Raw genomic sequence first — 22,914 nt, 5'->3', positions numbered from 1 at the left:
TTCATAACAGGGACTGGCTACATGACGAATGACATTACTAGCATCACTCATACTCCGGTCACTTTCATGTTGTCAAAGCCAAGGATGAGACTGAGACAGATCAATGAAAGTAACAAATTTGTTCCAGCCCACACCAGAAGACGTAGTGCACTGTAAACACTAGATCTCGCCAGCAAAGACGTATTATTATTATTATTATTATTATTATTATTATTATTATTATTATTATTATTATTATTATTATTATTATTATTATTCGATGTTCCGATCTGTACACTTCTGTGTATGGCTATGAGGTCATCAACCCATAACTTCATGAAGGACATCATGTTACACTTCGCAGTGATTTATATTCTTAACATATGAAGGCGGAGGAGGGGAGGGAATGATGTGTTACAGTTGGAGTGATGAAAGAGCGAAGCCAAGAATTAATATCAGATCAGGGTGCGCCAAGGTCATCGAGAGTAAGCAACACCAACCTCATTTGTTCTTAACTTTACTGTCTGATACATGATTCTTTTTCAATAAGGGTGAGTAGCCCCTTTATCGTGGTCATCTGCAGGAAGTGCATAAATCTTTAAGGATTCTTCGTCGCCCTCCGCGGTGGTATCATAGGCGGCCGGTAAGTTGAACGACTCCAATCAGAAGAGCCTTGTACTAGGCAGGTATAGATGTTGCAATCCGGTAAGCCCGGGGGGGGTAACCGACAAGCAGCGAGAATGTTTTTCGCTCACCTGTTGTGGATGGCGGGGGAAGGGAGAGGGTACTGTACAGAGTGCAGCACATGGAACTTCGCCGGCCTGTCCTCGGCGGCCCGTTCAGTACGAGAGGCTCGGCCGTCTGGAGTGCGTGTTTTCATTAGCTGTAGATGCTGTATGGGGATTAGCAGACGCAACCGATACGGGTATCAGTGAAACGCTTTGGTGGCAGCGCGCCATTGTAATCGCATTAGCTAAAGACCTACACCGGTGAAAGTCAAAGTACACTTTGCTCTTAGTGAAAGTGAGAGGCAAGTGTGAGTGGTTTAGGTGGCCTTTGCGGTAACAGCGTGAGGAGTGGCAAGTGACTTCTAATTTTGATACTGTACATGCTTCCAAAGTTTTGACTCGTTCGGCACGAATGGCAGAAATAATTATCCATGTAAATAAAGTGAAATACACTTTATAAACTATCTGATGCGTTAATAAATCTTAAGTTCGGCTATTCAAACTTTTAAAATGCTCTTAATTGCAAATACTTGAATCACAGTTAGGGATATCTTATCTTGTTAAAAGTTGGGAATTGTTTGTTGACCTGTTAATGTGGTGACAGAGCTATATTTCTCGTGATTGGCACAGTAGAACTGTGAGGAATCTGGTGTAGGTCAAGTTTAAACAATACTTGAAGGACCAGGAGCAGATATTGACGGCAGTGGTGGGAGGGGACTGTGCAGAGATATGAAGGACCAGAGCTTCCACGGTTTGCGAGACCAGTGGGTAAGTAATGAACTACAAAAGTTATAATTCATTATTTTTTTAAACTTTATTAACTACGACGGGAATTATCAAAAACTCTTATTGAGAAGTTTGACTAAGTGTAGTCACGTGTATGCAAACTTCAAATTATGTTGTCTTAAAAGATGTCAAGAGTGACAAAATATTGCTCTAAAAACAGATTTGTCTAACTTCCTTCATCCCGCACTTGTGCAGGAATTTAGTCCCGCAGGAGGCGAGAACATACTGTAATTAAATTCGTTGGCTAACCATTGGATAAAGATCCTCGAAAAATGGTTACTGAAGAAGACAATAAAGGAGGTCTATTCATTTATAATTTTTTTACGTTTTTAAGCCCGCACGGTGGCCATGATCGTTAAGACGAGAAGTCTATATAGTCTGACACCGGGTTAGCCGGTTCGAGTCCCGTTCGTCGGAAAAAAAGTTATCAGAACGTTGGCCGCCAGGGTAGGGGAGGTGGTGGTACACAATTTCTAATTACTAGATTCCGGCTCCATGGTTAAATGGTCAGCGTGCTGCCCTTTGGTCCAGAGGATCCCGGGTTCGATTCCCGGCCGGGTCGGGGATTTTAACCTTCTTTTGGTTAATTCCGTTGGCTCAGGGTTTGGGTGTGCATGCCATGCCGTCTTCAGCATTAGAGTTCATCACAGGTAGGACCCCATCTTCATTGACGTGCAGGTCGCCTATACGGCGTCAACTCGAAAGACCTGCACCTCTTCGGAGGCTACACTCACACCATGATTGTTATCACTCAATTGCGTGCCAAAAACTTGGATTAAATTCCAAATTTCTCCGCAGTGCGTATATGGAATGAGGGCTGTTGATAGTGATTCGTCCGTCAAATGGGGACGAAAAGCCTTCAGCAGACCCCTTGATGCTATTCGGCAGGAGTAGACTATGTGTCAGCACCGCGCTTCACCCTCTCCCTTCTTACTTCATATTTATCACGTCATTCATTTCAACTCATTACCTCCTCTGATGAGGTTGACGTCAGGAAGGGCATCCAGTCGTAGAAACTCGCTACGAGGATTCATCTCGCATCATACCCGACACCGTAGAGAAACGGGACAAGGGTTGGACATTCAGTAGATACCTTTTGTCAGACCTGTTGGTGTAGAACGAAATATGTTTTAAGTCTCCTCCAATTTTTGGTAGCTATTTCGTTCTGTCCCATTGAGAAACCTACCCTAGTATGTCCCTTGCCTTAATTACAAATTGTATATTGAATTAATAGTACATTTTGTTTATGTTTTGCATTACAACTTAAATACAATCTGAAGACTGTCAGACATCCCCAGTAATGTTTTGCCAGCTGTTGGTGTGGATATTATGGAAAGAGAAAGAGGATGGAGTGTTCCTCGGCCCCGGATACAAAAGGAGGCCTCTACCCCGCGGATTAATGTGCAAAATGGTAGCCGCGTGCAACTACCTCTGGTATTCTGAAGAAATAGGATGGCATCACCCATTTCGCTTGCCCTTCCCAGGACCTAAAAGCATGTAGCCTAGGAGGCTCCATCTTCAACTGTCAAAGACAGCCTAGGAATCACTAAATAGGTGTACTAGGGAAATGAGGAGTGAGCTACTTTCCCGTTGCTTTCCTCACCGAGCCAGAAGTTGCTATTACATTTCAGTCTGACAACGTACGTAGACTAACGTACCTTATGAGCAACATTTTTACACCATTCATAACAGTGACTGGCTGCGTAAGGAATGGAATTACTAACATTGCTCAGACATCAATATTTCACTTTCATATTGTCAAAGCCAAGTAAGCCAAGTATATTGGGGTTGTTAGAATGAAGAACACGCAGATACATTCCTTCGTTCCATCGAATACTGGATTATTGTCACATGTTCAACTCTGAATTGTCAATAAGTAACTAACGGCTTATGGCCTCCGGACAGGCCTGGGTCGGGTATTTCGAATTTATATCTTTAGGTGAGCTGAGTGTCTGTGTGTTGTTTTGTTTTTTTGTTTGAGTCCCAGAGCGAAAATTATGCCCTTTACGAATACACGATTAGTCGGAAAAGTCAAAGTTTACCGCACTGGCAGGGGAAAATCGATCGGTCTGAGAGACGGTATTTAGCCTCCAGTCAGAAAAGAAAACCCTTCATAGCTTAATTTTGTTTTTAATGTGAGGTCGAGGACATCTGAGAGGGTGGAGGGAATGGACCCCACTTATGATTAATTCTAATGTTGAAGACGGTACACGCATCCATTCACCGAGCCGGAGAAATCAGCCAATTAAGATTAAAATCACCGGCCCGGCCCGGAATCGAGCCTGGGAGCTCTTGGACCATTCAAACACGAAGCCTGACGTCGATATATAATTATAGAGAAGATGCACATGAAAATAATTTTCTTTTTATCTTGTGTGAAAATGTATATGACTAGATTCAACCAGACAGCGGGGTCTTATCAGTAGTAACATGTTTGCGAAGTAACGAGAATTCTTGCTGATACGAAAAGAAAATAAGGTTGTAGTTATGATGATACAGTGATCACGACGTAACTAGGCTATCACACCTCTCCATATAGAAGTGCAGTCGCAACCAGTGTTGCCAATAGTGGAATAAAATTACCCGCTAAATGGCTGCATGAAAACCACCAGAAACCACTAGCCACCCACCTCTCCCTCCTCGCCTCCTGCCCTCCTTAAGTTTTGCTGAGTTAGAAAAATTACTATATCAGCAAGAAAATTAAATATATCCTTGAAGTTCATAGGTTAAAAGTATTCGAAATATATTTCACGGTGAACTTATCTTAGTCTAGTTCGGGAACTCTAATGTATTTTTCCTAACAATTCGATAAAAGGCACATGAAGAAGCAGGAGTAGAAACAGATACCTGACTTGTAATACTTCGTTTGGTATGACATCATTGTTTATTTCTTCTCAGTCCTCCCAGAATCGATTAAAGCACATGTATTATTTCGGGCCTCATCCTCACATTCTATTCTTGCTTTAGTTTGAATAATATTCTATTATTTCCCATTCCCCATTTGACCCTGACATTACAAGGCGTGGCAGTGCACTTTGCCAGCCCCTGAAATGGATTGGTATTTCTTGCATCGCACTGTTTCATCACTTTGCACGAGAAATTATTGGATCCGTGGTTTTAGACCCTTGTAAAAAGGACATCATTTTCCATCTCATATACTAATCACCGGGCGAGTTGGCCGTGCTGTTAGGGCCGCGCAGGTGTGAGCTTGTATCCGGGAGTTAGTGGAATCGAACCCCACTGTCTGCAGCCCTGAAATAGTTTTCCGTGGTTTCTCATTTTCACACCTGGCAGATACTGGGATTATACCTTAATTAAGGCCATGGCCGCTTGTTTTCTACTCCTAGGCCTTCTCTATCCTGTCGTCGCCATAAGACCTATCTGTCGGTGCAACGTACAGCACATTATTAAAAAAATACAAATCATTGCGCTGGCGTCCAACTTACATGATTCAAGAAGGTGAATCAACGACTCTGTTACAACCGTAAGTGCATTTGACAGTTGACACTGTAAGACGTGACACTTTGGTATGAAAGAAAGGCGTACTGAAGCGTTCATTGCTTCTTTACTTTTAAGGGAATCCCCCACATCGCAGCTACGCCTACAGTTCAGGTCTTCCCCGGCTCGCCTTTTGATAGCAACACGATCGTCAACGCCAAGAATTTAAAATGTGAACCATAACATTTTTATACTCTCTATCATATTGCTTATAAAACTTCAATTGAAAAAACACCAAAATATCCACTGACATAAGCATTAATAAGGCCAGATTTCCCACTGCCCACCGCGTGTTAACATTTGCCCACTGGCGAAGATGAAAAAGAAAACACCTAGATTTAGTTGGAAAACCATCGTGTTGGCAACAATGCTCGCAACCGAGAGGTCAGGGATAACTAACGAATTTAATAGTTGGATGAAGCTATGCTTTCTCACCAACATTAAGTAGTTAGATGAAGCTGTTCTTACCCACCAACCGGCCCCAAGAAGTAAATTTACTTATATAGAAGAATTGAGAGTGAGAGAGTAAAATCTAGAAATGAGACCTATTTATTCGTTGCTATTGGCCCGCTGTGATTTGAAAAAAAAAAAAAAATGCAGTCATCTCCGTACAGGCCATGAAGGTCCATGGAGGGGTGGAACGTAAAGGCTTCCACCATCTGTAACCTCGGCACATGACGGGCATGCTATTCGTCATGCTCGGCACTTGGTAGGGTAGGGTAGAGTAGAGTGGTTATCTCTACACCCAACCGCCTATGCCCCCTAGAATTATTTTAGGTGTAGGCTGAGTGAACTTCAGGGTCATGTGTACATATGTAAGTGGAAATCTCATTTCTGAATTTTTGACATCCTGACGGTGAATCGAACCGATGTCTCTCCAGATGAACCGAGCACGCTTTGACCGTCTCGGCTACACAGCGGCTGTGATGAAGGCTATATTATATTGACTCCGCTGGAGCTCCCACATTCGAAGTTTGAAACTGTCATGGCGAATGCTGGTAGTCTAACGTGGTGGATTACCCCTCACTCAGCACTCGCCACTCCTTTCTTTTCGCACAGGAAGCTGAGAGATGCAAAACAAACCCATATACAGTGTTGCCAACTCAGCGGATTTTCCGCCAAATTTGGCGGATTTTTAAATGGAACAGTAGATAAATTTTCCATTTAGCGGACAGCGGATTTTTTGACGGATTTTCGAACTTCTTTTATTGATTTTCAGCGGTAACAATATCACCTTTCATCACCAGAAGACAACAATAATATAGAACTTACTACGGTATAATAGTCTACTTAATCGCGTTGTATTGAACTTATGCTGCATACTACCAATCGTTTCCTAGACCAGTTCTAGTCCACCGCCTCAGTCAGAATTTGTTGCAATCGTTACTGTGTTCTTGATGAGCCGGGTAGTGTCGTGTTTGATATCGTATTTCTTTTGATATTAGGTTAATTTTAGTACGTCAATCTGTCGAAAGAAAAGGTTAAAAAGGAGTCAGATATTTCGTAAAGAGTGGTTACATAATTAAACTTTAAAAGACTAGTTGGTTGAGCTTCCCAAAGATCCCAAACACGAACGTTGCATCCATTAGCTGTGCAATATGAATGCGAAATTGTTTGACATTATTTCTTTCCGCACTTATCAAAAAACATGAAAAAAGTAATGAAAGTGTAAATAACTTTCGAAATAGATTTGAAAATTTCCCTATCTGCTTTGCTAATGTGAACTGCCAGCATATATTTTGAAAAAGAATAGTACCATGTGGCTTCTTATGAAACCACAGTACCTCACCTGCACTATATGCTCTGAAGTTAGTCCTGTTCTGAAACTGGTAAGTGTTGAGTTAATCTCTTTTATTAAAACAGCTGGTATATGCTATTTTGCTTCAGTTTGAAATTTAGCGGAATTTAGCGGATTTTCAACTAAAATTTAGCGGAGAAAAGATTTATGGATTGGCAACACTGCCCATATATTTCAATTTGGCGTTCATGTAGGCACTTAAATCATCTCTCTTCTCGCCGCTTCTCCCTCAAAAATCAAATCAGTTTGATTTTGGTACAGTATGCTTCTATGAGTGCTGTTCTGTGATTGGTTGGCTCAAAGCCACGGCCGCCTACTTGTTATCTTTAACCCCCTGTGGGTGGGGGACGCAGACGAAGAATACACCCACGGTATCTCCTGCCTGTCGTAAGAGGCGACTAAAAGGGGCGACCAAGGGATGATTGTATTAGAACCATGAAAATACTTGTGATTTTTACCACCATGCGGAGAACACCATGGGTCGCTTTTACTTGCGCGTAGTACCACTCTGGTAGGTACACAATAGGTTTGTGATTAGTAGCAACAGAGTGCGTTGCCGATTTTACAGTACCTGTGATTAGTACCACTTTAGGAGCGATACCATGGTTCCGGTACCCACTATATGAGGAACACCACGGGATAGTGCGAGTCCCTGTGGTTAGTACACTAATGTGATGAACACCATAGGTTTGCGTTGCCTGTAAATGGCGCCGCAACGTGCGAAACACCATAGGTCTGTATTACATGCGCGAATTTTATTACCTGTGAGTAGTACCATAATGTATGGAATACCGCGAGTCTACGCGCAACATGACAAATGCCATGGTTCTACTTTCCTAGCGATGGGTACCATTATGAGGGGCCGATGACTTGGACTCCTTTAGACTGCAAACATCATTGATTCAGTATTATGCTATAGAAGCAGTCCCTTGGTCAGTAATACTACTGTTTACGTCAGTCTCTGTGAATGTGAGGCATTGCGGGTCGGATCCACTGACTGTTTTAACTTCATATCCACACATTCATTCTTCGTCCTCACGTTTTGAATTCTGGTCAGTGGAGGATTTTGGACTTTTAATTTGTCATTACATTTCGTCTTCATTTCGTACCATTAGGGGCCGATGACCTAGATGTTAGGCCCCTTAAACAACAAGCATCATCATCATCATCATCACATTATCTTTATACTCTACAAATGTAATCTTTCGATAAAGTACGGATTACTTTATTGAAATGGAGAACAATACAGCATTACATTACTACTGCTTAATTTATTGTAATGACCAGTTTTTCTTCAATGGAAATAGGGTTGACATGATAGATGCTTTACTTCCGTGGTTTCATATTGCCTTCAATTCCTTTTAGCAAATAGGTGCTGAAATGTGTTCAGACTTCTTCTTCTTCTCTTTTGTCTTCATCTCTTTCGTCTTCTTATGCTTTTCCCCGCACTTTTTGGGGTCGCGTTTGCGAACTGTGTCACACATATGTGGATTTGACCTTGTTTTACGGCTGGATGTCCTTACTGACGCCAACCCTATCTGAAGGGATGTAATCACAACCTGTTCCTGAGCCAGAAGAATTAACCAGACGCGATTAAAACCCCCGACTGGGCCGGGAATCGAGTCCGGTATCCTCTTAACCGAAAGCCCCAAGGCTGACCATTCAGTAGAGGAATCGGGCATTGAAATATCGACATTGACATTGTTAAATAGTCGTGGAATTCCTGTGAGTCTTTCTTCACTTCCTGGTACAAATGGTGGGTTTCGCCGATTGTCTGCATCCTCTTATTGGATGTTCGCTGTACCTTCTGTCCGAACCTGAAATCAAGTACAATTTTCTTGTTACCGTAAATTCATCATCACTACTGCTACTGTACTTCACCATTAGTACACTGATAACTACGAACATTTTCATAAAGACAAAATTAAATTTATAGAACAGAACACGATCTTGTCGTGAATGCTACACAGTCATAACTGGACTGGATGGAAAATGTTTTCTCGTTAATGAAAAAGAAGGATGGTCCCCCACTTGGTATGTGCGCTATCAGGGGCGTAGCCAGGGGGAGGGTGGTTACTGGGGGTTAGATCCCCTGCCCCCCAAATGGAATTTTTACAAAAAGAAAATTAATAGAAACGGACACTAAACAATAAACTAAATAAACATTCAGAGACATAATTGCAGAACCAACAGAAATGTAATTCACTTTTATAATGGCAGGTCATTCATGCACCTTCATTGTGTTCTACCATCATTTTGTAACTACAAACTCCCCACCCCCCTATCGGCCGATGCTGGCTACGCTACTGGCGCCTTTGAATGATGAATGATAAGTGAAGAGTACTGCTATGAGCGCTGATCCACCCGGCATGTTCGTGCCCTAACGTATCATTCAGTTTGTCGCTTTGTGGAAGTATCCAGGCCAAGCTTTGGCTTGGAAACATTGGTCCTGCGGGGTCACACTCCTAACGAGAGGCTCTCGGTGGATACTGTCCGCCCGCAAGAAAAAAATATCCCAAAGTCATTCAGTAGGAGTAAATAATGTGCTGACGTTGACAAGCCTATTGAGTACATTGTAAGGTCGTCCGAGCCGCGCCACGTTGCATCTATTTTTCGCGCGAAGCTTTACCGGCTTACGAACCGGCTTCGTGGGAAGATTGGAGGAGGATGGGTTACCCAGACGAATAATGGATTCAGTTATTGGGGGAGGGTATAACACAAGCGAAGATGTCTTGTTCGGTTAGACTTCATTGATTTCAAGGTATCTGTAGAAGGGATCATATTGATAGTTAATAATTTAATAATGTAATTTTGGTATTCTGATATATTATTGTAGTTTAACATAGCTGAAGATGTCCCTTAGGGGACGAAACATGTACTATATGTAATAAATTACGTATATATGTACTGAATAGGCGGACCATTTAAATGTAATATTTAAGTTAATCTTAAATATTCGTTATTTGATTTATAGTCAATACGGGATTATTATCTAAAATGAAGCTGTTAAAGCTTGTTACACTGTACACATATCACGTGTCCGCGAACGACCGATCGCCTAGGAGTCAAGGGCGCCCATGCCCGGGGGCAAGGGGGGCGGGGCCGCGCCCCCACCCTAGCTCTTAGGGAAAGGCAAAAATCTAATGTAGTCAGGTGTTTTTCTTTCAAGAAAATGATTTAAAAGTCAGTATTACGGAGAAGTGGTAGTACCGCCCCTACCAACAGTCGGGAGATACCGTGGGTGTTATTCTACCTTGGAAGACAAGTCGCCAATCATCTTCCAAAATGTTAAAAAATACTACATACCCCCGGTCTAGACCCCCCCCCCCACTTCCTCCCCTACAAACTGTCATAATGGCGCCCATGCTAGGAGCTACCGATGTCAAGAAATCAGCATCAAACACACCCTGGGTTTCAGCCGGTGTCACCGTAGGGTACTTGCTATGGCGTGATCCTGTCACCACGGAAGTCCTTGTTCAAATCCCTTCCCTGACAAAGTTTAGTTCTCGATTGGTGCACTCAAGCTGATGCAGATTTAGCAACACCGCCTCGCAATGCCTGTTTGAAATCGCCTGCGAAGCGATCTGCTTGGCTAACTTCAGCAGCTGATAATATGGCAACGGCACGAGATATCGATATTTTCTTTATCAGATTATCAGTATGACCAACCCTTTAACCTACCACTCTGTACACCCCTTGAAATTAGTATGTATTGGAGAGAAAGTTTTCTGTCAAACATCTGAGAATTCAGTAAGCTCATCGCGTATAGTATAGGGGTATGGTTCCTCTCTTTTACGTGGATGACCTGGGTTTGCTTCCCGGCCAGTCCAAGGATTGCAATTCTTAACCAAAGACTGGAATAACATTCACTCAACCAAGTTAAGACCAACTGAGGAGCGGCTGTCTGATACCAGAAGCAGCAGACGTGGTTGCAGGAGCCAAGAAATAGGTTAAGGATGTTACGCTGACCATGTGACACTCCATTATCTGCCTGCCATCTGGCTGGACAGTAGTAGTTTCGATAGGCTAAGAACCTTAAAAACCTATATAACTTATGTAACAACGGCTTCGTTGCGCTTGACAGTATTGTTTAACGTAGACAATAGCACTGCGGCTTCTGTTGTCCCTTATGTATGGTTTACTAACTGTATAGGAAAATCTATCTAGGATTCAAACCAAGAACAGTAGGTACGTCGAATTGTTTCATTTCTCCGAAGGGAAACATAGCTTATTTTGCGATAATCTAAATGAGCGGCAGAGATGAAAATAACATTAAACATTCCAGAACTGCAGTGAAATAAACACAATAGCGGAAAGATAAGAGTTTTATAAAGGCCACACTCAAGTTCCGGGGTATTTGCCTTATCTATAGACGGTGACGCGAATGAGTAAGAAAGTACCGTACCGCCGGTAGTTTCATATGCAAAAGGCGACTCTTCAATGGAAGGAAACTGTTGGGATTAACAGATCAATGGAACAACCACTTTTCTTGTTCAAAGACATAGAAGTTAGTTTTGTTTTAGACGCCAGCGGAAAGGCCGCACAGTAGTTAGATCAATCCATTTAGGTATAGTATGGGTTTAGGTCAGGCGCTATACATTTCTGTCATTTAATCCTTGGTTACTTTTGTTTTTTGGGGCGCTTAAGTAATTTGAGGGGCCTCATGTGTCTTTATTCCTGTGAGTTAGCCCTTCTCGCAAGGCAGTATGATTGAAACGAAGTCAGCAAATTGAGGAATTTACAGACTTTACTGCAGATTATATCAAGTATTTATGCTTCCTTTCATGACAAGCTTCGTCAATAAAACTTGAAATAATTCGTACTCTAATATCCACCATGTTATTTAAATTTATACCGTATTCTAGAAGCTTTCCCTTTTTCAAACGGGGTTTTGTACAGTATATACAGTATAACTTGCCTTTGCCCAATGGGGGCTCCGCCCCAAAACCTCCGGTCACCCTTCTTTATAAGGAGGTGTAACCAATATCAATGTCCTCTTGTGTCCCAAACAGTCACCCACGCATTGGTTCTTTCACTTTCGGGATGAGGTCAAAATCGCACGGAGACAAATCCGGTGAGCATGGCGTGTAGTCCAGTACTTCACACCCCACACCACTTCCCACTTCTGCATGGAGCCTGACTTACTCCTGCAGTCCCATCGCCCTGCGTGTGGTACCTGTCCAATACACTACCATCTCGTGCTGTGTCTATGTACTATGAGTGTCATGCTTTCTAGGACATATGACGATTGTATGGTAACACCGTACAAATGTGAGGGACAAAAAAAATGTTGGCGTGACTTATTCTCCAACCCTCGTATGATCCTGTGAGATTCGAGAAATTTATTCCCACTGTATTTTTTTTTTACTGTTATCAGTATATAGCAAATTCAGTTCCAGTTCTATATCATAAATTTGAATTAATGCTCGCAATTTGTTTCAGATACACAGGTTGTGAAATGACATACTGTATGCCAGCTATAGATGGTGAAGAGTTGGTTGGTTTCTAAAATCGGTAATGGTTTTATATTCAGTTACTAAAAATACAAATTATCTTAAGGAATCGGTTCAGTAGGACTGGATAATTGAACCAATAAATTAGTTCGCAATGAGGGGAGACATAATTATTTTCGCATTAACGATAAAAGCGACAAAAAATCATTTGAAGCGATTTTGAGATACCTTAACGAATCATATGATTCTGGCTAAGAAAATAGTGACTTCGTTTTCGCGAATTACAGCGAATGACGGCCCGTTTAAAGCGAAATTTACTTATTTTGCGATAAGTGCGAAACTGCAGCGAAATTCGCGAAAAATAACGAGTTTGAAATTGTATTCCAATATTACGTGAGTTAATACTGTATGAACGGAAGTCAAAGAAGGATTTTTCAATTCGGCAGAACTACCTGTCTTTTAATAATCTAGGAAATCTCTTAATGGGATGAATTATAAATAAAACGAACGAGTTGGCGCGCAGCTTTGAGCTTGCATTCGAAAGATAGTCGTCTCGAACCACACTGTCGGCAGGCCTGAAGATGGTTTTAGATGGTTTCCCATTTCCACAGAAGGCAAATGCTGGGGTTGTACCTTATTTAAGGCCGCGGCCACTTTCCACTCCTAGCCCTTTCCTATCCCATCGCCTCCATAAGAACTATCTGTGTCAGTGCGACGTAAAGCCAGTTGTGAAATAAAAAAAAAATATGCGAAAACATCATATAGGGCGAAAGCTATGGTCATGTAGGGTCAAAGAAGTAGTTATGTAATCTTGTTGTATGTTGGGTATTCAGCCCTAAGGCTAGTTTGATCCTCTGCAACTCCGCCAACAGCTGTCATAAATAGCCTAGGCGTCACTGAAGAGGCGTACAAGAGAAATGAGGAGTGAGGTAGTTTCCCGTTGCTTTCCTCACAGAGCCAGCCGTTGCTATTACATATCAGTCTGCCAAGCCCACTGAAATGCATGCACCAACCGACCCTATGAGCGATATTTTCACACCATTCATAACAGGGACTGGTTGCATAAGGAATGGTATTACTAGCATCACTCATACCTCAGTCACTTTCATATTGTCAAAGTCAAGGTGAGACTGAGACAGATCAATGAAAGTAACAAATTTGATATAGCCCATACCACAAGGCATAGTGCACTGTAAACACGACATCTCGCCAGCAAAGGCATATGTAATCTTGATTAGGGTTATATTATAGTCCTAATCAAGATTACACAAGGAAAAATGAATGATTATCAATACTGTTTGTCGGGCTGAGTGGTTCAGACTGTTAAAGCGCTGGCCTTCTGACTCCAACTTGGCAGGTTCGATCCTGGCTCAGTCCGGTGATATTTGAAGGTGATCAAATACGTCAGCGTCGTGTCGCTAGATTTACTGGCACGTAAAAGAACTCCTGCAGGACGATATTCCGATACCTCGGGGTCTCCGAAAAGCTTCAGAAATGGTCAGTGGGACGTAAAAACAGTAACTTATTATTATCAGTATTGTTTCTTTACATATATATCTATTTTTCATATAAACAATTCACAAATCGCATGAACGAGACATTTTCATGAATAATTATAGAAAATGATTACAGTGAAATTCAAGCGATTGGTCAAGTCCTATTTCGCGAAATAACGCGAGAAATTGTTTCCATTTCGCGAAATGGGATAGGCATTAATGGGAAAAACATCATGCCTCTAGGAACAAAGAATTGTGTTGGGCAACGCGAAGAAATCACTGATGTAGGTCTATGCCATTCAAAACTGCTTTTAAGGCGTGGGTGTTCTATTGTGTTTGTATGCGAAAGGAGTGGAGCATTATAGCTTTCTGAGCGCAGCGGTCATAAGCGACTGGAAGTTTGCGCGGGAGATCGGCAGGTGGCAGGAGCCAACACAGAGACGCGGGAAACCACACACATCTAGCTTTAGTATCTACAAGAATGTTATCGTTGTTCTCAGATAATGGTGCTTGAAGGGAGAATTACGGTATAAAGCTGCAGTTTCTCCTCGCTATCTCTAGCGGGAAGGTATATAAATGAAATGACTGGGTGAGTTAGATGCCTGCCTGATATGGGTCGTGTAGCTGCGAGCTTGCTTTCAGGAGGAGGGTTTGAACTCCACTGTAGGCATTGTTTATATTTTTCGTTTTTATTTCTAGTGAGTAATTTAGACTAACATTCTTCACTCTTCAAGTCAGTAAGATCATCTTTACTGCTAGCACTGATAAATATTTCGTACGACTCTTTGTTTGGTCGAAGACACAATGTGAACTCACCTGCACTTATTTTTTGTCACAGAACCTTCCTTAAAAATTCGTCTTATATATTTATTATTATTATTATTATTATTATTATTCCTTCCTTCCTTCCTTCCTTCCTTCCTTCCTTCCTTCCTTCCTTCCTTCCTTCCTTCCTTCCTTCCTTCTCCAGAATACGGTTACCAAGCTACCTGCTTCTCTTTCTTAGGCTTATATCTATTATTATTATTATTATTATTATTATTATTATTATTATTATTATTATTATTATTATTATTATTATTATTGTTATTATTATTATTATTATTATTATGAAGTCCGACTCGTTGGCTGATTGGTCAACGCACTGGACTTCTGTTCAGAGGGTCCCGGGATCGATTCCCGGCCGGGTCGGGGATTTTAACCTTCATTGGTAAATTCCAATGGCCCGGGGGCTGGGTGTTTGTGCTGTCCCCAACATCCGTGCAACTTGTACACCACACACAACACTATCCTCCACCACAATAACACGCAGTTACCTACACATGGCAGATGCCGCCTACCCTCGTCGGAGGGTCTGCCTTACAAGGGCTGCACTCGGCTAGAAATAGCCACACGAAATTTAAAAAAATTATTTATTATTATTATTATTATTAATATTATTTTTATTCCTTCCTTCCTTCCTTCCTTCCTTCCTTCCTTCCTTCCTTCCTTCCTTCTGTAGAATACGGTTACCATGCTACCTGCCTCTCCTCCTTAGGCTTACATCTATTAGTTACATCGTAACCAAAGGTTTTTCAACCTCAAGCTCCTTTTTCAGCCGATCTTCTGCCGTAATGTTCCGCAGTTTAACAGGTTCTTTCCGTAGATCAGGGTCAGCCAACTGGCCGGCGTGTGGTGTAAGAGGGCCCGTGTGACGTCGGAGAGCACATGTGACGTATGAGCGCAGAAGGTGGGGAGACGCTGTCGTAGAGTGAGACGAAGAGACAGCCTCGCTTTGTAGTAAACACGTGCAGTGCCATACGTAGTGGTAGTGGTACAGTACGTATGGATGAACCGGGCACATCACGGTGCGACAAGCTACGTACCCCTCCGATCTTTTTATCTTTATGGGAAGATATATTTTTATTTCTTGAAAATGATAGGAATGCTACAGCTAAATGTTTAGTTTGTATATGTAGAAATAAAGTTGCCTTATAACTCTTATGCTACTTCATAACAAAGTTACGTTACAATAAAATATGTAGAGAGAAATATGTACTACACATACCGCATTGTACCTGCAGCCCATTGGTCTCCCCCTACGAATGACGTTGTGTTTCCCCTCGCCCCTCTAGCCTTCACTTCTCAGTTACAGTACTAAGTACTTCGTTTCGCTGCCCGAGCAGAGTGTGTGACGTGTTACCTGACATCACACGTACACGCAGTTGGCTGACCCTGCCCTAGATCATCCCTCAACCCGGCAACTTTCTTGCAAAAGATGGTCTTCTCCATTATATCCTGTGGTCTTATATCACCTCCTTCAGTCATCGTGGATGAGATTTCCATTCTGCCTGTAAAGTGAGCAATTTGTGCGCCAATCTCTCCGGGTTCATTCTCTTCAGATGACTATAAAACGCTAACCTTAGTTTTTTTTTTTTTTCAAACTATGCTGACCTCCTCGACCCTCGCATACAATGCCTTATTTGACCTCAGGTGGAAGGTAAAACCCTTGGACATTTTCGTCTAAGGAACTTTCTGTTTACTTAAACGGTATATTTTCCAGTTTTGCTAATGTTGCTGCAGCGTAGGCCTAAAGGCATGCCGGTCTGGTTACTACGCAGTAGGTCTCAGTTTAGCCTGGTAGGAGATAGATTTGAACCTGTAAGTGAAAATGAAAACCAGTCATTCGACCGCGTCAGGAATGGAATGAACTAAGCCCCTTCTAGCGGCGAGGATAGGAACTGTGCCGGCTGCCGAAGCCTGTCGCACTCCTCTGGGGCGATGATTAATGACTGACAGATGAAGTGAAATAATATTGGAGAGTGTTGTTGGAATGAAAGATGACAGGTAAAACCGGAGTACCCGGAGAAAAACCTGTCCCGCCTCCGCTTTGTCCAGTACAAATCTCGCATGGAGCGACCGGGATTTGAACCACGGAACCCAGCTGTGTGAGGCTGGCGCGCTGCCGCCTGAGCCACGAACTCGCACCTGTATCATGACTTATTTTAAATGCCAATTCCATATATATTATTATTATTATTATTATTATTATTATTATTATTATTATTATTATTATTATTATTATTTCCTCGTTATGCCCTTTCAAAGAGCGCGTTTGAACTTGTTCGTGGGCTTGGTGGTCTTCCGCTTCTTATCCTCCCAAAATCTCTTCATGAATGCAACGTGTTGCATCTTGCGTTCTGTGGACCACTTCCTACCAGTTTTCTTTTTAGGTTTCTCCACGAATTTGTGCTTGGCTACCATTGTACTACGAGCTTCTATGACGTCCTTGATACTCATATCTTGGAGGCCCGCCTTAGTTTCTTCTAGCCAGTTTATTTTGACCTCCTTTGAGTTGAAAAATGAAATGTCGTATGGCTTTTAGTGCCAGGATATCCCAGTACGGGTTCGGCTTGCCGGGTGCAGGTCTTTCTATTTGACACCCGTAGGCGACCTGCGCGTCGTGATGAGGATGAAACGATGATGATGACAATACGTACACCCAGCCTCCGTGCCATTGGAATTAACCAATTAAGGTTAAAATCCCCGACCTGGCCGGAAATCGAACCCGGGACCATCTGAACCAAAGGCCAGTACGCTGACCGTTCAGCCAACGAGTCGGACTTCTTTGAGGTAATTACTTTAAATATCTTTTGGTGAGTCTGTCGCTGTCCATTCTATAGATATGGGCATAGAATTTGAAGCGTCTCTTGCGTACGGCATCAGTGAACCTGTCAGTTAATGAATAGAGGTCCGCTGTTCTCTTAATCCACATTCCATTTTCTTTCATGGGACCATACATTTTCCGGAGAATTTTCTTCTTGCTTTTCAATTTTTAATTTTAGAGTGACCTCCAAGGGACACGGTTTCTGAGGCGTATATAGCTTCCTGCAAAGCAACTGTCTTGTAATGTAATTTTGCGTTACGCGATATGACTCTCTTGTTATAGCAATTCCGCATTCGTCTGTACGCCTTATGGTGTTTAGTGGCTCTGTCTAATCCCGATGGTAGTATGATTTCTCCAAGGTATTTGAAAGAGGATACCTGTGAAATCGTGCAGTCTTACATCTCTAGGAACCGAGCTCGATAGCTGCAGTCGCTTAAGTGCGGCCAGTATCCAGTAATCGGGAGATAGTGGGTTCGAGCCCCACTGTCGGCGGCCCTGAAGATGGTTTTCCGTGGTTTCCCATTTTCACACCAGGCAAATGCCGGGGCTGTACCTTAATTAAGGTCACGGCCGCTTCCTTCCAATTCCTAGGCCTTTCCTCTCCCATTGTAGCCGTAAAACATATCTGTGTCGGTGCGACGTAAAGCAAAATAGCAACAACAACAAACATCTCTAGGGGAGTTGTTTTTCCTATGTTTATTATTATTATTATTATTATTATTATTATTATTATTATTATTATTATTATTTCCGTATATTAGCCTTATTCGACCACATCATGAAGATTAAGTGGTCACCAGTCCACGAATTCCCCAGTTCCTTAGTATGTTTATCCACAGGGTTGAAGAAATTGGCGTCATTCTCTCTCCGTAAGGTTCCTGCGAGACCTATCTTACAAGGGATGGGGGAGTGGGCGAAGTGCTCTGTATTTATTGTTGAGTGATAGTCCATTACGGCGCCAACATGATTGTTTTATGTTCCCCAAGGAGAAATACAAAGCGAGAACAACACAGATAACGAGATTAATGAGCCGTAGACCAGCCCTTGATAGACTCTTCGACACAATTCACTGACCTTTGGAGTTATATACTGCCGTTATAAATTTAGACACTAACTGATAGCGTTGGAAAACATAACTTACAAATTAAAGTTTGAGATAATGGTTACGAAGTTTCACATAAAACACAACCCTTTCTGTGTAAAATATCAGTTTTCATAATATTGACAGGCTATTGAGAGTGACCCCATAGTTCTGCAGCCCTAATGAGTAACTGACCACTGCTCAGCCCGAAACCCTGCAGATTACGTGGTGACGCGTTGTCAGCCGTAACTTTTGCCACCATCTCACCGTTGCTTTTACCTTTTACCAGCCCTTAGATTCAGTTAAAAATCCCTAAACCATGGGGCCGGCATACTGAGAGTGAACTATGTGAAGGAAGCAAGTAAACTTGTTCACATCGTGATCATAACCACGGTACCTCAAATTTTACGTGGAGTCCGAAGGAGAGGGAGGAGAGTTTTCACTTAAAAAATTCTAGATGCGTTGGCCGTGGCTCGAACCTCAACTAGCTTGGTGCGAAGCCACTGACTATGCCACTCTATCACTCTCCGGCAAAAGAGAAAGAATACAAACAGTAAACCAGTGAATGTAGTGTTACGGAGCGAGTTGGCCGTGCAGTTAGGGCTGCACAGCTGTGAGCTTGCATTAGTGAGATACAGTAGTGGGTTCGAACCCCACTGTCGGCAGCCCTAAAGATGGCTTTTCGTGATTTCCCATTTTCACACCGGGAAAATGCTGGGACTGTGTCTTAATTAAGGCCACCGTCCCTTCCTTGCACTGCTAGCCCTTTTCCTATCCCATCGTCGCCGGAGGACATTGCCAGTCTTTACTCGAGCGTTTCCAAAGGTGTGCGATAACCGCTGTTATGCCCGCCTCTTGGTTAAACCGTCCAGTCTGTATGTCCTGATACCGTGGTTAGCCGGTTCGAACCTCATAAAAAGAAAAAATCAACATCATAATTTTGGCCGGCAGGGTAGAAGAGGTGGTGGTATACAATTTCTTGATTGCGTCCCTGAAGCCTGGATTCAGTTCCAAATCTCTCTGCAGCGTTCATATGGAGTGAGGGAATATGACCACTGTTGCCAACCAATAAATCTTTCCTCCACTAAATTTTAGATGAAAATCCGCTAAATTTTGAACTGAAGCAAAATAGCCTCTAGGCCCTACCAGCTGTTTTAATAGAGGAGATTATCTCAACACTCACCAGTTTCAGAACAGGAGGTCATCATCTTCTCCTCCCCGCATTGTATCCTCTGAAGCAGATGTGCTGGGTTGAGGCTCTGTGGATTCATACGAAGCCACAAGGTACTATTCTTTTTCAAAGTATATGCTGGCAGTTCACAGCAGCAAAGCACCTATGGAAATTTTCAAATTTATTTCGAAGGTTATTTTCACTGTTTATTAAAGTGCGGAAAGAAATAATTCAAAGAATTTCGCATTTATATTGCACTACCAATAGATGCACCGTCCGTGGTTGGGGTGACTGGGAAGCTCAACCAACTAGTTTTTCAAAGTTGAATTATTTAACCACTCTTTACACGAAATATCTTACTGGTAGTTTTCAACCTTTTCTTTCAACATATTGACGTACTAAATAAATCTAATGTCAAAAGAAACACGATATCAAACACGACACTACCTGACTCATCAAGAGTACAGTAAGAATTGCAACAAATTGTGACTGAGGCTGTGGGCCAGAGCTGGTCTAGAAAACGAGTAGTAGTACGCAGTTCAATACAAAGGCATTTGCTAGACTATGATACCGTAGCGTAAGTTCTATACTATTTTTTCTCCTGGCGATGAAGGTGATGTTGTTACGGCTGAAAATAGTCAATAAAAGTTTGAAAATCCTAAAAAAATCCAATGTCCGCTAAATAGAAAACTTTTCCGCTGTTCCATTTAAAAATCCGCCAAATGTATCGTAAAATCCGTTGAGTTGGCAACACTTCATATGACGCTTTTGACGATGATTCATCAGTCGGATGAAGAGCAGCCCCGTTGGTTATGTGACGACACGGAGTTTCAACCTTGTTTTCTTTCCTCTCTTAATATCGCCTCTCCGACGAGGCGTTCGCATCCAGAGCTTTCTTCAGCACTTCCTAGCGTAAGGGGAAAAGATAGGCCTGTGATCTTCTTTGCTTGATCGACCCTTGTACTTCCTGTTCTTCGTCAAGATCTTCTGCTTTCCGCTCGCGTGCCGACACGAGATCACCTCTAGAGTTGCTAGTGTCGCTCCAACTGTCAAGTGGATGAACCTTCCTCTCATTAGAGCTTCGCGACTGTATATATTAGACTGTGGTAATATTATCAGTCATCACATTCGAAAGGCAGCTATATGAACTTGGTTCTCACTGTGCCCAGAAGGAGGCAGGAATTATTTGAAATCGAAGTGCAGTCCATAGTGTGGTTACGCGACTCAAAACCGTGCGTCGACCTGAGCTCGACATGCGAATGTCTTACGGACCGCCTGCTAATCTCCATTACGATTGAGACCAATGAATACGCGAAACTAGAAATTTAGCGAAACACTCCATTACAGATGCTAAAAAAAGTGGCTAAATGCCCAGCTGCTCTGCTTTATTCCCATCTCCAAGGAAAAACTGCAAGGATTTCATCATAGGAAATTGTTGATCTTTTGCAAAACCTGCGAGAAGCAGTCACCCAGGACCGTGCTTCGAAAATTCCGATGGAAATGTGAAAGAAAAATAACTATCTACTTCTTTCTTATGTCTTCGTATACAATAATTGTGCATTCTGAATCTGTACGAAGTATTTGTAAATGAGTAAATAAGTGTTTTTAATATATATCCTAGTATGACAACACTGACTGAATTAATTACAAGATGAGAGACGTAATGTTATGGCTACTAGAATATTCCGGGTGAAAGGGATGCTTTGTAACAACAGTCTTTTCGAGATTCTGCCATTCTCTCGTCAAAATGTGCTCAGTTAACTGGAGATAGCTTTCCTTCGCCCTCTCCCCCTCTCTCTCTTTCTCTCTTTCTCTCTCTGTCTCTCTCTCTCCCGCGCGGGAAGATAGCCCGTTTAATTCGTTTATGATGGTCACGTTTGTTCTCTCCGTCCATGCTAGTCGTATCATATTTTATCGACACATCATTTCGAAGGAAACAATTCGACTATCTTTGACTTTAACGGTCTACGGTTCTGGTCGTACTGACACAGAAAGGTTTATGGCGACAGTTGAATGAGAAAAGGCTCAGAGTGGGAAAGAAGGTTATCGTGGTCTTAATTAAGGTACAGCCCCAACATATGTCCGGTTTAAAAATGGGAAACCGCGGAAAATGATCTTAAGGGCTGCCGACAGTGGGGTTCGAACCCACTATCTCCCGAATGCAAGCTGACAACTACGTCACCCAAACCACACAGCTCAGTGGTCTAGGTCTCACAGCAGTAAAGAGGAAAATAAAGACAAAAAGTTCATGAGGCGGGATCGAACCCAGTATGTTAGAAACTGAAGGACCAATTACGCACTTTCGGACTGGCCAGTAAGGTACTCTGTTTCCCTCCCTCAATCATCCCTCTTCTTCTGCTGCACCCATATCACGTGGCCGAGGCCTCAACTAATGTGGCTCTTAACTATTTGCAGCGCATACAGTCTATAACGGCACATTGTCTGGTGATCAGGCATGGGAAGTTTACGTCGATGACGTAGTGTTGTGATATGCACCGCCTGTGGGTTTGGCCAGCTGGTTACTGCGATAGAAGTGGGGAGGTAACTATAGTGACATCACCGCTGTCGTTCGCCTGCGGACATTCTAATGTTAACCGCTCATTCAAGTGATGGTTGTGGTGCTGGTGGTAACACATTGTGGTGCTAGCAGTGACACGTGACTCGACGGCCAAACATGGGACTCTCTCATTGTGATCGGTACTTGTTCAAGGTAGGTGAAAATTTTCTGGGGTTATGACCAGACATCACATTTACAGAGGTGTAAAAATTATTAGACCAAAAGGAGAAGCTAACAAATAATATTGTCTTAGATTTTATTTTTTGCCTTCACTTGTCCTTCTACTTTGTACCATGGAACTCTGTCAAATACTAATCCCACTAACTGAAATTTGTGAAATACTGAATTATTCATAACTTTTAAAATATTACGTTGAGATTATATATTTCTGTTTGGTCTGTTGACAATTGTACAACATCAGTTTCCGAGAATTTCGATAGTAAATAGTACAAAGCACAGTGAATCATGTCAGCGCTAAAGTAAGGCAAAATATCACACAGCCAGATCGTGTAATTCCATTTTATATAAAAGCACTCAAAAGAGGAATTAAAAATCCCCAACATTTGATATTAATAGTGACATAGGAGTCTAAATTTGCTATAAAGAATCACTGATGTAATTTAAAAGCCGGCCCCGTGGTGTAGGGGTAGCGTGCCTGCCTCTTACCCGGAGGCCCCGGGTTCGATTCCCGGCCAGGTCAGGGATTTTTACCTGGACCTGA

At 42.4% G+C, this 22,914-nt stretch overlaps 1 protein-coding gene across 9 annotated transcripts in view; it reads left to right on the top strand.

Moving 5' to 3' along the window:
- Nucleotides 1–22,914, top strand: part of by (blistery) — a 1,249,231-nt gene that overhangs the window by 778,231 nt on the left and 448,086 nt on the right. The window contains exon 1 of one of the 9 annotated variants that reach the window (XM_067145282.2): nt 1,247–1,475. The exons of 6 other annotated variants lie outside the window; for them this stretch is intronic. In XM_067145282.2, coding sequence (XP_067001383.2) covers nt 1,437–1,475 — 39 coding nt within the window. In that variant the 5' untranslated portion in view covers nt 1,247–1,436. Of the gene's footprint in view, nt 1–1,246; nt 1,476–22,256; nt 22,347–22,914 lie in introns of those variants that run through there. 2 more of the 9 variants (XM_068227198.1, XM_068227199.1) reach the window with 2 other exon arrangements.

Source organism: Anabrus simplex, chromosome 4, assembly GCF_040414725.1.
Source record: "Anabrus simplex isolate iqAnaSimp1 chromosome 4, ASM4041472v1, whole genome shotgun sequence".
NCBI lineage: Eukaryota > Metazoa > Arthropoda > Insecta > Orthoptera > Tettigoniidae > Anabrus > Anabrus simplex.
This window is presented reverse-complemented; position numbering and strand designations above follow the sequence as displayed.